The sequence below is a fragment of the Dermacentor silvarum genome, chromosome 10, assembly GCF_013339745.2.
Source record: "Dermacentor silvarum isolate Dsil-2018 chromosome 10, BIME_Dsil_1.4, whole genome shotgun sequence".
Classification (NCBI taxonomy): Eukaryota; Metazoa; Arthropoda; class Arachnida; order Ixodida; family Ixodidae; genus Dermacentor; species Dermacentor silvarum.
In genome coordinates this window covers 137412461-137425794 of record NC_051163.1, presented here as the reverse complement: position 1 = coordinate 137425794, position 13334 = coordinate 137412461, and the positions used below count along the sequence as shown (strand labels likewise).

The following is a 13334-nucleotide window of genomic DNA, read 5'->3' as shown; positions in this document are numbered from 1 at the left end:
ATCTACACAGATAACAACCTACAGCGCACACACACACGCATAATACATAACAGAAAATAATGGCATATAGACTAGCAGCTCCACAGGCAGTGACGGAGGTGCCACCTTCTACTAGTTAAAAGGCTACATCACACACAGAAAAAAAAGATCGTTTGATAACATGTTTCAATGTAAACAAGATAACACAGCTCTACATGCAACTAAAAGGTGTTCCCTTCTACAATTAATAAAGTCAAAAATTTTCATGCAGAAAAACTAGTTGCTCCACATGCTGGGGAAGAAGGTGCTCCCTTCTACAGGTTACAACGGCACCCGCTGTCGAAAATAACCTTGCACTCGTTGTCTGGGTTGCTGGCACTGAAAGGTACCTGCGGGCTACCCTTACAAGGGACGGGTAAAGGTGGCTGCCTTTGCTCTTCCCTCAATCGAGTGGGTTCTCACAGCGAGGAAGGAGGGGAGATCTCAGGTAGCTCTCAACATCATCTTTGATGGAAGGACCAGACATAATAGAACCATCTGATGCAAAGCTTGCAAAGGCCCCCCACACAGAAGCATCTTGGGAGCTATCTAAACCTGTTTCACACTCACTTGATGTTTCACAGCATACAACTTGCAGTGTTCCCTCTGCTGCTTTGGTGAGAACAGCGCAGGCCCACTTCTTCTCTGCCCTTTCCGTATAGCAGGCATCCTTGAATCTTGGTCTAGCAACATCGCTAGGGCTGTATCCTCGGATGCCTTGACACCAGGAAACCTTGCCTTGATGCTGCGTGCCAGACTTGAAGCAATTGCCGATGACTCACCTGATTGAGCTGCGTGCCGAGCAAGTACAATGCCAGTGCACTCCAGCAATGGAATGACTTGGGACAACGTGGGATATTTGTCCCCAGATAGCTCTGTTGTGGCTTGAGCAAGTGGATCCAGTACCTTCACAGCGGCAGTCATCGGCTTCCATTCAGCTGCAGTGAGGTTATCAACCGCATCACACTCCGAAAGCTCCACGGTGATCGGTTTGTGAAGCATGAGTAGCCTAGTCATCATCTGATGCTCGCTATTCCAATGCGTCGGAACATCTTGCATCACTTCCAGGGCATTCAGCTGCATTTCCCTGTATACTTCCATAAGGCGCGCCCTAGCCTTTGAGCTTTTCTTACAGCAGCCAACGATAGCCCTGGCCTTCGTGCACAGTTGGGAAAATCCAGGTACATCCCGCTTGACATCACTCACACACAACTGCAGTGTGTGCCCAAAATATTTTATGCCTATCCAAGACGACTGTGTAATTGCTGCAGTGATATTTCTTCCATTATCTGTAACAACGTACACTGGCACAGTACCTGGATCCGGAAGTGCCCACTCCTCCATCACGCTTCTTAGAAACAGCACCAAGTTTCCGGCTGTGTGAGCGTCTGCCATTTCTGTACATGCCAGTGCATGCACATGAAGTTGAAATGAGCTGTCCATGATGTGGCATGTTACTGGCAAGTAGATTTCATTAGCACGCAATGTGCAAGTGTCCGTTTTATTGAAATGGCCTCTACTCCACCGTCGATCACCGCCTGAAGGCTGTTTATCAAGTTTTGCTTCTTCGAAGTGTAGAGCTCCGGAATTATTGCTCGGGAAAACGTTGTCCACAACGGCACAACATACTCTGGCCTAGCAGCGTTCATAACGGCCACAAAGCCCGGCTCCTCAACAACACTGTAAGAATGCATCCTGTGCGCTATGAATCCGGCAACGGCCTTTGTCATTTGCTGTAACTGAAGGCTGTTGCATGTCAGGTTTAGCAGAAGACTTCACGCTTTTCCGCACACAACGTTCCTTTTCGTGAGTCACGTAGACATCTGGGTGCTTCTTTAAGTGCGGCGCCAGAGTTGTCGTTAGAGTCTTCAGAATGGAGTGGCACTTCAGACACTGAGCTTCTTGGCCTGGCGGGACCTTTACAAAGAAGTTCCATGTCGGGTTGGCACCCATGGACGCATTGGTCATGTCACTTGACTGAACTAACTGATGCACACTGAAATTCAAGTGCGGAGTGCGATCAACACCTGCTCACTGCACGCGTGTCTCACTTTAACCAAACAATGAAACAGGAGCCTTAACGAACGTGCGCACGTAAGATGGCTACGACAATGCTCTGAATGTGGCTTAGCTTGTCTTGGCTTCACGTGTAGTCAAGATGTAGGCCTGATGTCAAAGGCACTGCGGCTTGCCTAACGAAACCGAAACTCCTGATAGTACTTGCACGCAGTTTTAATATTCGTTCACCCCGAATACTTCAAAATATTGGACATTTTAAAATTCGAGTCGAAGCGCTCGAATATTCGCACAAGCCTATACAATACAGTAGCCGACCGATTTTCCGGACTTCGCGGGGACTGAAAAATAGTCCGAAAAATCGAGCAGTCCGAAACCCCCCCCCAATAGAAATAAATTGGGAGGCTTAGAGCGGCTTAAGAAAAATGTCGCAGTTTCGCCCAAAAGGCGGAGCATCGAGTGCGATAGCAAATTAATAGACAGCGATACGAAGTAATGATGTTAGTTTTATCGGCCGTATAAAGTTGTAAATATGTGCTTACTAACTAAATAAGCACGGCGTCACGCGCGCACAGCTTACATTAACACATCTCGCTAGATGACCGCGGGCAAATTGACCTTCGCGCTGTCTATTCTCTCGCTTCAACGCCAACGCCGAAAAAAAAAAAAAAAACACCAGCGCATACGAAGCTACTGGCACTCTGCGCACACCCTTTGTACCCATCGCAGATCGCGGGCGCACACTTCGGCCACATAGCAGATCGCTTTCAAGATACGGTGCCTGCACGGCAGCTCCGTCGGCAGCAGCCGCAAGAGCTCAACGCAACTCCCCACCGTCTCTGTCGCCTTCTCCCCGTACCCCGCGAGCGAACGAAGTCCGCGCGCGCCTCCGGCAGCCTTGCTCTCTCGCGTGCGTGAGATCGCAAACTTTTACCCGCACACAGCGTACGACGCAACCGAAACTATATATTAAAAAAAAAAATGCAAGTGCCGCTCTTTGGAACGTTTTGTCAGCCAAGGAAGAGCGGGCATGGCCTTGGAGACGAGAGGATAGCGTGCGTCTACTAATCTTGAAGGCTATACAGGGGGGGGCACTGGAAGCCAAGCCCGGCCAAGCTAGCGGAAAATCCAACATGGCGGCCCTCAAGATCGGGTAGCGTGGCTCGGAGCGAGCGATTTAGTCCGGAAAATCGAACATTGGCACCTAGATTCGTCCGAAAAATCGGTCGCGAAAATGCATTAGATCTATGGGAATCCTGACGGTGCATCTATGAAGTCCGGAATATCCAACAAGTCCGAATTATTGGAGTCCGAAAAATCCGTCGGCTACTGTATTAGTAATAGGAGGAGACCAAGGACTGACCCTTGCAGTACGCCTGATGTTACCGGAAGAAAACTAGAGGTTTGATTATTAACCTGAATGAATTGGGTACTAACCGTACCCAGTTCGTGTTCCAGAATTTCCTTTATCCACTGCAATATGTCAGGATGTAAGCTTAACCAAGGAAGCTTCAGTAGAAAGCGTTTGTACCTTGTCGAAGGCTTTCACAGAAATCTAGGAAGACTGTTAGTTTGGAGGTTAGAATCAAGGTTCACATGCAAGTCGTGGACGAAAATAGCTAATTGGGTTTCACAGGATAAGTTCTTATGGAATCCATGTTGAAAAGGATGAAAGAATTTAGTAGAGTCAAGAAAATTCATTATGTGAGAATAGATGACATGTTCCATGATCTTGCATGGCACACTTGTTATAGAGAGAGGATGGTAATTGAGGGGTGATGCTTTGTTACCTTTGTTCTTTGTTACCTTTCTTGACAGGACAGCTTGAATTCAAAATGGGAAACTAAAAATGTCGTTTACACAAAGCCTACGGGTAAGCAATATTTAGATCATACTATACTACAACAGAACCCCATTGTTACGTTCCCGAGTGCTGCGTTTTCCTGGCTGTAACCCCGCTTTTGCGTCGCAACTGTGAGACCATTCCGACATCATGCGTTGCGAACTGCCACCCCGCACACGCCCGAGCGGCCATGTTGACTTTTCATGCTGCTTGGCTTGGTGGCTTGACGATGGGATTGGCCGCCCAAAGGTGCGATCTCGCAAACAGCTCGCTTTTCCGTTCCTTCGCTTGCCCTCTCTGGATTGATCACAATTGTGATTGCGTCAGCGGCCGTCAGAGACAGCGGGGCAGTACCGCAGATTTCCCACTTTGTGACGAAGCAGTCAGACCGAACGTGCGGAAAGCGAGCTGTTTGCGCGATCGCACCCCAAAGTACAGGGGCTGATACTTACGACGTACAGTGTGGACCGCTTATAACGTAAGTCGCTGGAGTCGCGAATATCCGCACTATAAGCGGTACTACACTATAACCAAAGCAACAATTTTCAAGGCCCGCACATATGCAAAGCATGTGCACCGAGCCGCCACGCGTATGCGACAGTCGAGTAATGCGGCTAGAACGTTTGCATTGAAATCTCGTTAATTCGAAATAATTCACGCGGTGGCGCCTCCGACCGGCATTGCTCCGGCACCGCCATAGAGTAAAAGCTTAGGAGAGACCCCTCAATGTCGCGCGCGAACAAAACAAAGAAAAAGAACGAAAAAAACATGCAGTGGAAATGTCACTCTCTCTCAAATGGCAAGGTTGCCGATTCTCCGTTCCGCCAGAACATGCGTGTACGTGCCAACGTCTCAGCTACGCGTAGAAAATGGCAGTGAACCTTTCTTTCTCCTTTATGCTTCCTCTACTTTCTAGTCACGTGTTGACCTTGCACGCTGCGGCTACGGCGCAGAGGGAAGCAGCCGCGCTGTCCCAGGCCGGCCAACGAAACTGCCCACGGCTGCAAACGCCCACTTCCCGATAACGGCGGAAAACGAAACTTTGGAGCTGGCGCCGGGCCGGGTGGAGCAGCGGCCGTGCACGGTGACAGTCGAAAGTGAGGGAGCTGCGAGGGAGGGTGAGGGGAGCCACCAAAGCGGCGGAGTTGCTGAGGCGAAATCCGCTTCCCTGCCGCCCTTCTCCCTCGCATTCCACGGTCTCCCCGTGCGCCCTTCGCCGTGCTCTCCCGGCGCCGCCCGCTCCCTGAAGTTTCGTTTACTGCCGTTATCGTGAAGCGAACATTGGCAGTTTCGTGGCCCTCGCTGGCTATGCGCACCGTGATATTTCACGACTCGCACTCAAGATTCTGGTTTCAGCCTCACTGTCTGTTTGTTCGCACCACGTGCCCTTCTCCTCCACTTCGTCTCTTTCTTCCTCAAGCACTCCTTGGGGTGCCCGTTTGAGGGGAGCGTTGGCCGTCTCCGCTGACTTCCGTATTCCCAGGCAGCCACGCTGTAACCGGTATTTCGTTTCCCGCAACTGCGCTATAAGCGATACGTGTATACATGGAGTGCTATGGGAAAATTAACGGGAGTCTGAAAAGACCACACTATATCTGGTCCTGCACTATAAGCGGTTACGTTATAAGTGGTCTATACTGTATTTTCGGTTTCCGCCCAAAAGCATGGCCTTTGAGATCCGTATCTGCTATCTAAAGATGGTGTCTATGACACATTGGGGCCCTAAAATTGGTTTTGGCGCATAGATGTTCCCTATAAACTCCAATGGCGATAACGTCATCGCCGTGCCTTCTTCCTTCGCGCTCGAGGCACCAGGGAGACGGATAAGGGGCGGCGTTGTACTCTGGCATCAACTGCTTACTGTGCGCCCGTGCGGGCCATATCTTGAAAGCGATCTACGTTGGGGGCAGAGTCTAGGCAGCTTTGTGTGTGCTGTGTGTTCTTGGCGCTCTAAGGTCACGTCGCTCGCTGCTGATGCCGCGCTTCCTCACGCCAACGTTTTGACAGAGTGCCCGAGCTCATCGGGTGTGGTGTGTTCATGTTGGCCAGTGTGCGCTGACACCATGCTTGTTAATATAGTTAATAAGCGAATGTTTACAAATTTAGCCGGACTCATTTTTTTTTATTTTTTCCCGTTTCTTGGCTCTTGCGTTTTCCAGCTCGTGTTTTTTTTTTTTTTTTTTTTTTTTTTTTTTTTACGGTTCCGTAAAAAACATATCAGCGGGGTTCTACTGTAGTCACCACCAGTGACTTCTTGGGTAGGCACAACCCATCAGACACATCTGTAGCAATGACAGCAATCTCGCCATTTAAACAATATAAGGGCAACACTAACTGAAAGAAATTACCCGCATAGCACCCTAAACGAGGCCTACAAGGATGCATGCAAATTAGAGAAGAGCTCAGCGTTAGCTAGAAAAGAGTCTACAACACAGTCCAACCAGCTAGCATTCATGACCAAATAATCCGATGCGCTCCAACACATAAACATTGCTCTACAGAAATACTATCCAATCTTGGCAAGCAATGAGTGCCTTAGAAAAAGCATTGCCGGATGTACAAAGAGACATATCGCTGCAATAGAAACGTCAAGGACATGTTAGTACATGCAAAATTAAACTCTCGGTGCACAGTACACATAAACTTTCGGTGCCTGTGTTCGCCCCAGGTGCAAGCACCTTCAAAAGACATTTTGACCTGCACTAGTTCAAACGTTATCTACGTGTTGGAGTGTCTGCTTTGCGACAAGCAATACATCAGCGAAACACGACAGCCAATTAATGTTAAACTAAACGGGCACCGCGTGGACACTGTCAAGAAACTTTCCAAAGCAGTGGCCCAGCACTTCAATCTATTCAGGTCACAATTTCGATTAAATGAAACTTTATAACTTACTGTCAAACTTCCCGTTGCCAAGAGATTGAAAATATAGTCATATCTCATTCACATATTTAACGCTCTCCAACCAACAGGTGTAAATGTTTCGAAGGGAGCTCTTGAATCCATCCTCTATGCTAATCACACAGATATAGCCCTTAATTATTACTTTTGTTTTTCCACGCTTACGTGTATGCATGCTCTTTCATTTGTACTCTTAACTGAACCAGAGTCCCCCAATACCATCTTGTATTGAACCTATTGAAAACTCAGAACGAACACAACTTGCTACCAGGTGCTCTCCCCACCTCTTTGGAATTCAGAAAGATTAATTGAATAGTTCCTGCTTTCTTTAAAAACCAGACAACTGGATTGGTTGCACTTTTTTAGGTTCATAAATTATTTCCTGGTTCAGGTTATCTCCAATCCCCAACAGAACCCCAAGACCAGTACGCCTACTGTTTGCCTTTATTTGAACCACTCCAAACTTCACCCCCAAGCGTTTGTCATGTTTCCAAGTTTCCTGCTGTTTTGTTTGGCTTCTTGAGGTCAAGGTTTTCTCAGCGATAGAAGTGACTGGGCTGTTGGGAAAATAGCTCTGTTCCAATCTTTCCATCTGTATTTGCAGACTTCTCAGGCTTGTCATGCTTGATGCAAAGTCTAGAGAAATCGTGTAGCTGTAGGGTGGCTCTACGTTCCTGTTGCAATTATCGACACACTTTTGTGGTCATCTTTCTCATGGGCGGTGACAACTATTGTTGTAACGGAATGGACACTAGCCAGGCAGCTGTGCATCTTTTTTCTTGTGTAATAATGCTTTGCCATGGTCCATGCAGTGGTGGCAGCAGCAGCAAGGCTGCGCTGTCGTGCCAGTGTTGTGGCCGTGTGTTCGACATCCCTGCGGGGCCTGCTGAAGCACGAGCAGGTGCACCACCAGGTGCAGGCCGTCAACAAGCCCCTCTACAAGTGCTTCCGGTGTGGCAGCATCTACAAGTACTTCGGTGGACTGGTGCGACACAGGCTCACCTGCACCAAGGCAGCCACCAAGCCAAAGGCACCTGGCGCCGAGGCGTACAAGTACGTTCGCCGATGATGCACTGTATATTGGAGGCACTGTATTTTCTTTAGTCCATCCTCAAGGTCGAGGCGTTACAGACTCGACAAGTGGTTCAAAAACACGAAAAAAGGATGTAGACTACCTCAGCTCTGGGTAATAGAAAGCTTTGTTGAATTTTACTTTGAGGCCATACATTTCTGTGGACCAAAACTTGCATCATTTTTATCACGAAATTAATGCACTCGCCCGATAATCTGAACTTGACCGGTCGGCACACGAATGCCTCATCCCAAAGGTGACCCCGACGAGGTCATTCCTAACAGCCTTCTGCAGAGCTTCAAATAAAAATGTCGGCCGATAGTGTAACCCACAGTTTTTGCAAAAAAAGGTGAGACATTCTAGGTGTTACTGTAGGATAGAAACTTGAGCTGTGCAATGGCCTTCATTATGAGCACGGCAGTGCAAGACAACAGGAGGAAAGACAGGCTGTCAGTGCTATTGGTGTTAGTCTGATGTTGGAGCCAGCGTCGTTACCATTGTCAGGCGGCACAGCAAGTTGTGTGAGAGCGTAGGTTTCATTACGTGCTTTCATAAGGAAAACTAAAACATCGAAAGACAGTTTATGTGCAGTGGTGGCAATGCTGGTTCAATCTGTGCAGACTGGAATTTCTTACTTCGTATTGCTCGAAGGGGGTCTTTTTTCATCTAAATTGTGCCACTGCTGTGCCACGACTTTATTTCAGTGGAGCTACCAAGCAATACAGTACGAAGCGTGGTGTGCTGCTTTCTTTCGCCGCATTTGTTCATGGTGTGAAAGCCAGTGAGCTGTTCCGAAAGCTGACAAAATAATTCCTATTCTTATGCACCAACCGGGAGACGTGCGTGAGGCTACAATAAGTAGGGTGGCCGTTGTTGGCTTCCTGACTGTGTGATCAACACAGTAGTTTTATGCATCGAGGGCTGATGCGTGATGGAGCATTCATTCGCTCCGCATCGCCCTCATAGCTCTCCTCTCCCATCGGCGGGCGCACCTTGTTGAGAAGTGTGCTTGCTACCGCACTTGTCGGTGTAATTTTCCTGCGGAAGCTGCATTATAACCGGTATTTAGTCTCGCGTGGCTGTATTAAGCGGTATGCATATACATGGAGTTCTATGGGAGGGTAAACGGAAGTCAGAAAAGGCTGCGTTGTAGCCAGGGGGGTATTCTGTAAGAGCCCACCTAGTGGACTATCCACTTCGGCTGTTGCGATTGGCTCCTGCGGCTGGAGCCAATGGACTACAGCCGATGTGTATAGTCCACTAGGTGGAGTCTTACAGAATACCCCCCCAGTTCTTCACTGTAAACAGTTGCGTTATAAGTCGTCTAAGCTGTACATTTCTTCAAGAGAACTGAGGTCATTGAATTTAGCATCAGGCCTTATAACAACACGCATGGTGATCAAGTCCTAGGCCACACTTCATGCTCTTTGTGAGCTATGTCTTTGGTGAAGCCCACGGTAAAAAAGTGGAACGCGAAAAGCAAGGGGCCTAGCTCTATACGCCTTGTCCTGTGAGCGCACATCAGTGGCAGATTAAAGATTACGTGCTCGCTTTGCTGATTATGGTTCATAAAACAAAATTAGAATGTGCAGAATATCACACCTTCCTTAAATGGTTACTAAAGAAGCAAAAAAATTTCAGCTACACCAGAAAGTTAGCCATCATGTAAATAAGAAAAGCGCCTCTCTTACTGTCACTTAGCAAGCAGGAAGACGGGGGCGGTGTTGATACTAGTTCCTGCTTCGGCTTGCCACAACCTATTAGATTTTGATGGCGGCTGCTCGTGCATAGTTTGTTTTTTATCAGTAAAGATGGACTACGTATTGTATTGCAAGAGAGCCAAAAGTCTCAACTTAGCAAATTCCAAGAATGTTTGCCTGCCCAAATACGAAAAAGTACTACTTTGAAATCCGTGACGTCATGCTGGCGGTCATGTATTGGCACAAAATTTCATCAAGATGAACCCTTCATTTGCTCTTTTTAATAATCTACTTATTACCGCGATAATCAAGAAAATGGCGTTTTTAAAGAATATTTCATTCAGACTAAACTGACGTAGTGTTTCTCTTTAGTGTCCCTTAGCATTACGCAGCGCAGCCGGTAGCAGTGCATTGTTAGTGTAAGCTCGCTGCTGTCGTCGTGGCGTGCTGCGGTGAATCGCGTAGTTTCTCCTCGCTCTTAAAACTGTGCATCCTTTTCCTGTGTGCGCTTTTGTGGAAGCTTTGCACGTGCTCCACACACAGCAGCCGCTGTTGCAAAAGTAGATTCTGCCTGCTCCAGGGGCTGCTTCAAAATGCCGAAGAGCATTCCCAGCACTGAACCTGCCGACCTAGCGGCAACAGAGCCGTGCGACACATTTTTCGCGCATCGAGAGCTTTGAACTGCAACGGGGCGGCGTCTAGGTGTGTGTCCGCAGTGCTGGTGCAATTGTTCAAGAAATGCCGTGGACTGCATGGAGGACAATACGTTGTCGCACGGGATTATAGAAACTTGTTTGACTGACCCATGATGGACAAGCTTGGAACATGTCTTGGGATTGTGTGTCAATATTTGACAGAAACGAGCATGCTAGTTTTTCTCAGCGCCACTGCAGTGTGACTGTGTTCTCACTCATTCATGTTGTCTGGGGTGCAGGTGTAACAAGTGCGGGGCTGTCTTTGACAACCAGGTCAGCCTTAGCAGGCACATGGGATCACACACGAGAAAAGCCCGGGCTGCATCCGGAAGTCAAGTGCCATGCCAGTGCAACCTGCAAAGCTGCAAAGTGTGCAGATGGCACGAGAAAGCCAGTGGGGATGTTGCCGACAACAGTGACGCAGGCAGCTTTTACAGGTGCTACCTGTGTCCACGGGTGTTCTGCACCAAGGAGAAAATGACCAACCACCTAATTAGAAAGCACATCACGATTCCAAATTAACTCAAAGATGCTGTTGACCTGAGCAGTACAAAACAGACGCGCAGAAATTTGGGGAAGTTACAGTGGGAAAGAAACTCATTTAACAGGCGGACGAAAGGTAGTAGGCAAGGCATTTTTCAGTTCACTGGCTGTCCCATTTCAGAACAACATGACAACACTACTATACCATGGTTTCATGTTTGTGCCTTGGGGATTGTTCTGGCAATTGCGGTGAGCAGAACAAGCTTACACACTGAAAACATGCAGTAAGAAGCCGAGAGTGCGTATATAGTTATGTTAGGAATGTCTTACAAGGTGTGTCACAGTAAATTACTTGACCCGATTTACACAATCAACTATGGCCCCTCATTGCATTTGTGTACTGCAAGCTGTGCCTTAAATTGTTGGTGGAGATAAGAGTGGCTGTGTGCCACATTCAGCAGCCCCTTTCTCAAACACACACACACACAAAAAAAAGGAAGACATTGTCGACTGCCAAGTGTGCAGGTGTTGTTCCCCATTCTATCAAGATGTGGTATCTCCCAGTGATTACAGTCACACACAGGTATTTCTTATCGGAAACAAACAGTGTTGAGAGAACGTAATTTAAGCGAAGTAGGCAAGTTGTTTCTTGGCCATAATTGAACCTCACTAGCTTATGCTTTGTTTTCGAACAAATGTGCTACTATAAAAGCACTGTATTTTCATGCCTGTCAGTGTGCATGTGTGCCTGTTTGCATTTTCACAGCACGTGTTCTAGTTTCCATTCTCCATTGTTCCTATCACAGAGCCTTTTGGTGGTGTGCTTAATGCAAATAAATATAGTGTTGCATCTGTTTTGTCTCCTTTCATTTTTGCAGTAATACAGTCTACTTACGTTAATTCGACCCTGATGGGACTGGCGATGTTGATTGAATTATTCGGCAGGTCAAATAAACGAGATGCAGGAAAAAGGACACAGAGCTGATTCATTTGAAAGTGTTTGGCTAATTCTAGAATGCCCCCGAATCAAACGTGCACTTGCTTTCGACATGTACAAAACGGAAAACTAACGTAGAGATAACATTGAAGCACCTGAACAGAGTAGATATCTAATGCACGCCCGATCATCCAGCAAGAAAATTGGGGCTGGGGTCTAATATGTGTTGCGTAGTGGCTACCGATCTTCTTAATTCATCTTTGCCACAATACAGCCATGTTATACAAACGCTGCGACCATGATTTAATCGGGTAAATAGTAGCGTAATAAGACATTGTGAGCTACCTTTATTGCTCAAAAATCAACCTAGGACAGGCCGGAAATAGGCATTTTCGATGGGAGATGATGTCTGTTCACCGCCTTCACTGTCGCTTGAGCTCTGCCTTGACACACTACCAGCAAACTGGTCGCTATCAGGGTCGCCAATTGGGTCGGGTGCGTGTATGGGGCGACTGGTCAAGTTCAAATTATCTGGCGAAGGCCAATTTTAGGATTGAAATAATGAAAGTTTAGGCCCATGGGAACGTATGGTACTTTTGGCCGGGACTTCCAGCCAGGATCGAATTAACGGAAGTGTACTGTGTAGCACATCTTTGATGCATGCATTTGTTGAGAACATCAAAGGCAAATTATACAGGACTACAAAGTTGAGCAAGATAGTACCATTTTATATTTGAATCTAAATATTGCAGAAATGCCAATATGTATACTAAGGATGTGTAACCACATAGGGTGTTGTTTTGTGCGAGTTAGTCACGAAAGTTACACATCTAATTAAGTTTGTGTTCATTTAACTTGAGCTATGCACTTAATAGTACATACTTTAGGGACCCAGCAAGTTTGTTAAAGGGTCCCTACCAATTGTTATTTAAGGAAAAAACGCTTCTAGGGCAGCTGGTATTTGATACTGCTTAATGACGTAAAAGAAACGTAGCTGAAGTAAGTAAAACAAGAAAATTCAGTATTAGAGTAATTTTTACACAAAGGTTATGAATTTTCTAACAATTTCTTTTTGCATCAAAAACATCTGCAGAGGACAAGAAGAATAAGGACGTGTGCATGCATGCGCTGTGCTATGCAGTGTCAATAACCTAAGCGGAAAAAAAAACGGGGGGTTGGGCTGACGCCCATGGCCGGTTAAAAATAAAAAGAAGACGGTCTGATCTTGGTCATCTGGGTTGGGCCGGGCGCTTTTTTTGCAAAAAGGCAGCCGCTTCCCGACTGGTCGGCAGACAGTAGGCCGACATCATGAGCGCTGCTTGAATCGCACACGGCCGAACGCAGCTGACAAAACGGGCCGGCCTTTCCCCACGACAACAGCATGGCTTGTCCGCGGCCACTGTTATTTTGCCGGTATTCATATTGTTACGGGGAAAGAGGTTTAAAATATATTTACAGGGAAATATATTTACAATGCAGCCACTGGCATACAAAACATACAAGGTGGCAAAACCAATCCCCGCGACATAAGAGAGCGTTGTCGTCTTGCGTACTGTCCTTAGCTTCGTCTCAAGCAGCGCTTGGTAACATGACCCCCGGTGGCGAAGGCGCCGTCCCGGTGCTGGCTAGATCGTCCGAGTTTTATCGCTTGAGGCGGGTGACGTGTACA

General features: G+C 47.3%; 1 protein-coding gene across 1 annotated transcript in view; it reads left to right on the top strand.

Moving 5' to 3' along the window:
* The window catches only part of LOC119430979 (uncharacterized), a 39569-nt gene extending 27986 nt beyond the window's left edge, over nucleotides 1-11583 (top strand). Inside the window, exons 3-4 of the mRNA XM_037698443.2 lie at nucleotides 7591-7831; nucleotides 10485-11583. Of these exons, the coding sequence (XP_037554371.1) occupies nucleotides 7591-7831; nucleotides 10485-10490 (247 nt within the window). The 3' untranslated portion in view covers nucleotides 10491-11583. The remainder of the gene's footprint in view (nucleotides 1-7590; nucleotides 7832-10484) is intronic.
* Nucleotides 11584-13334: the final 1751 nt, after the last annotated feature.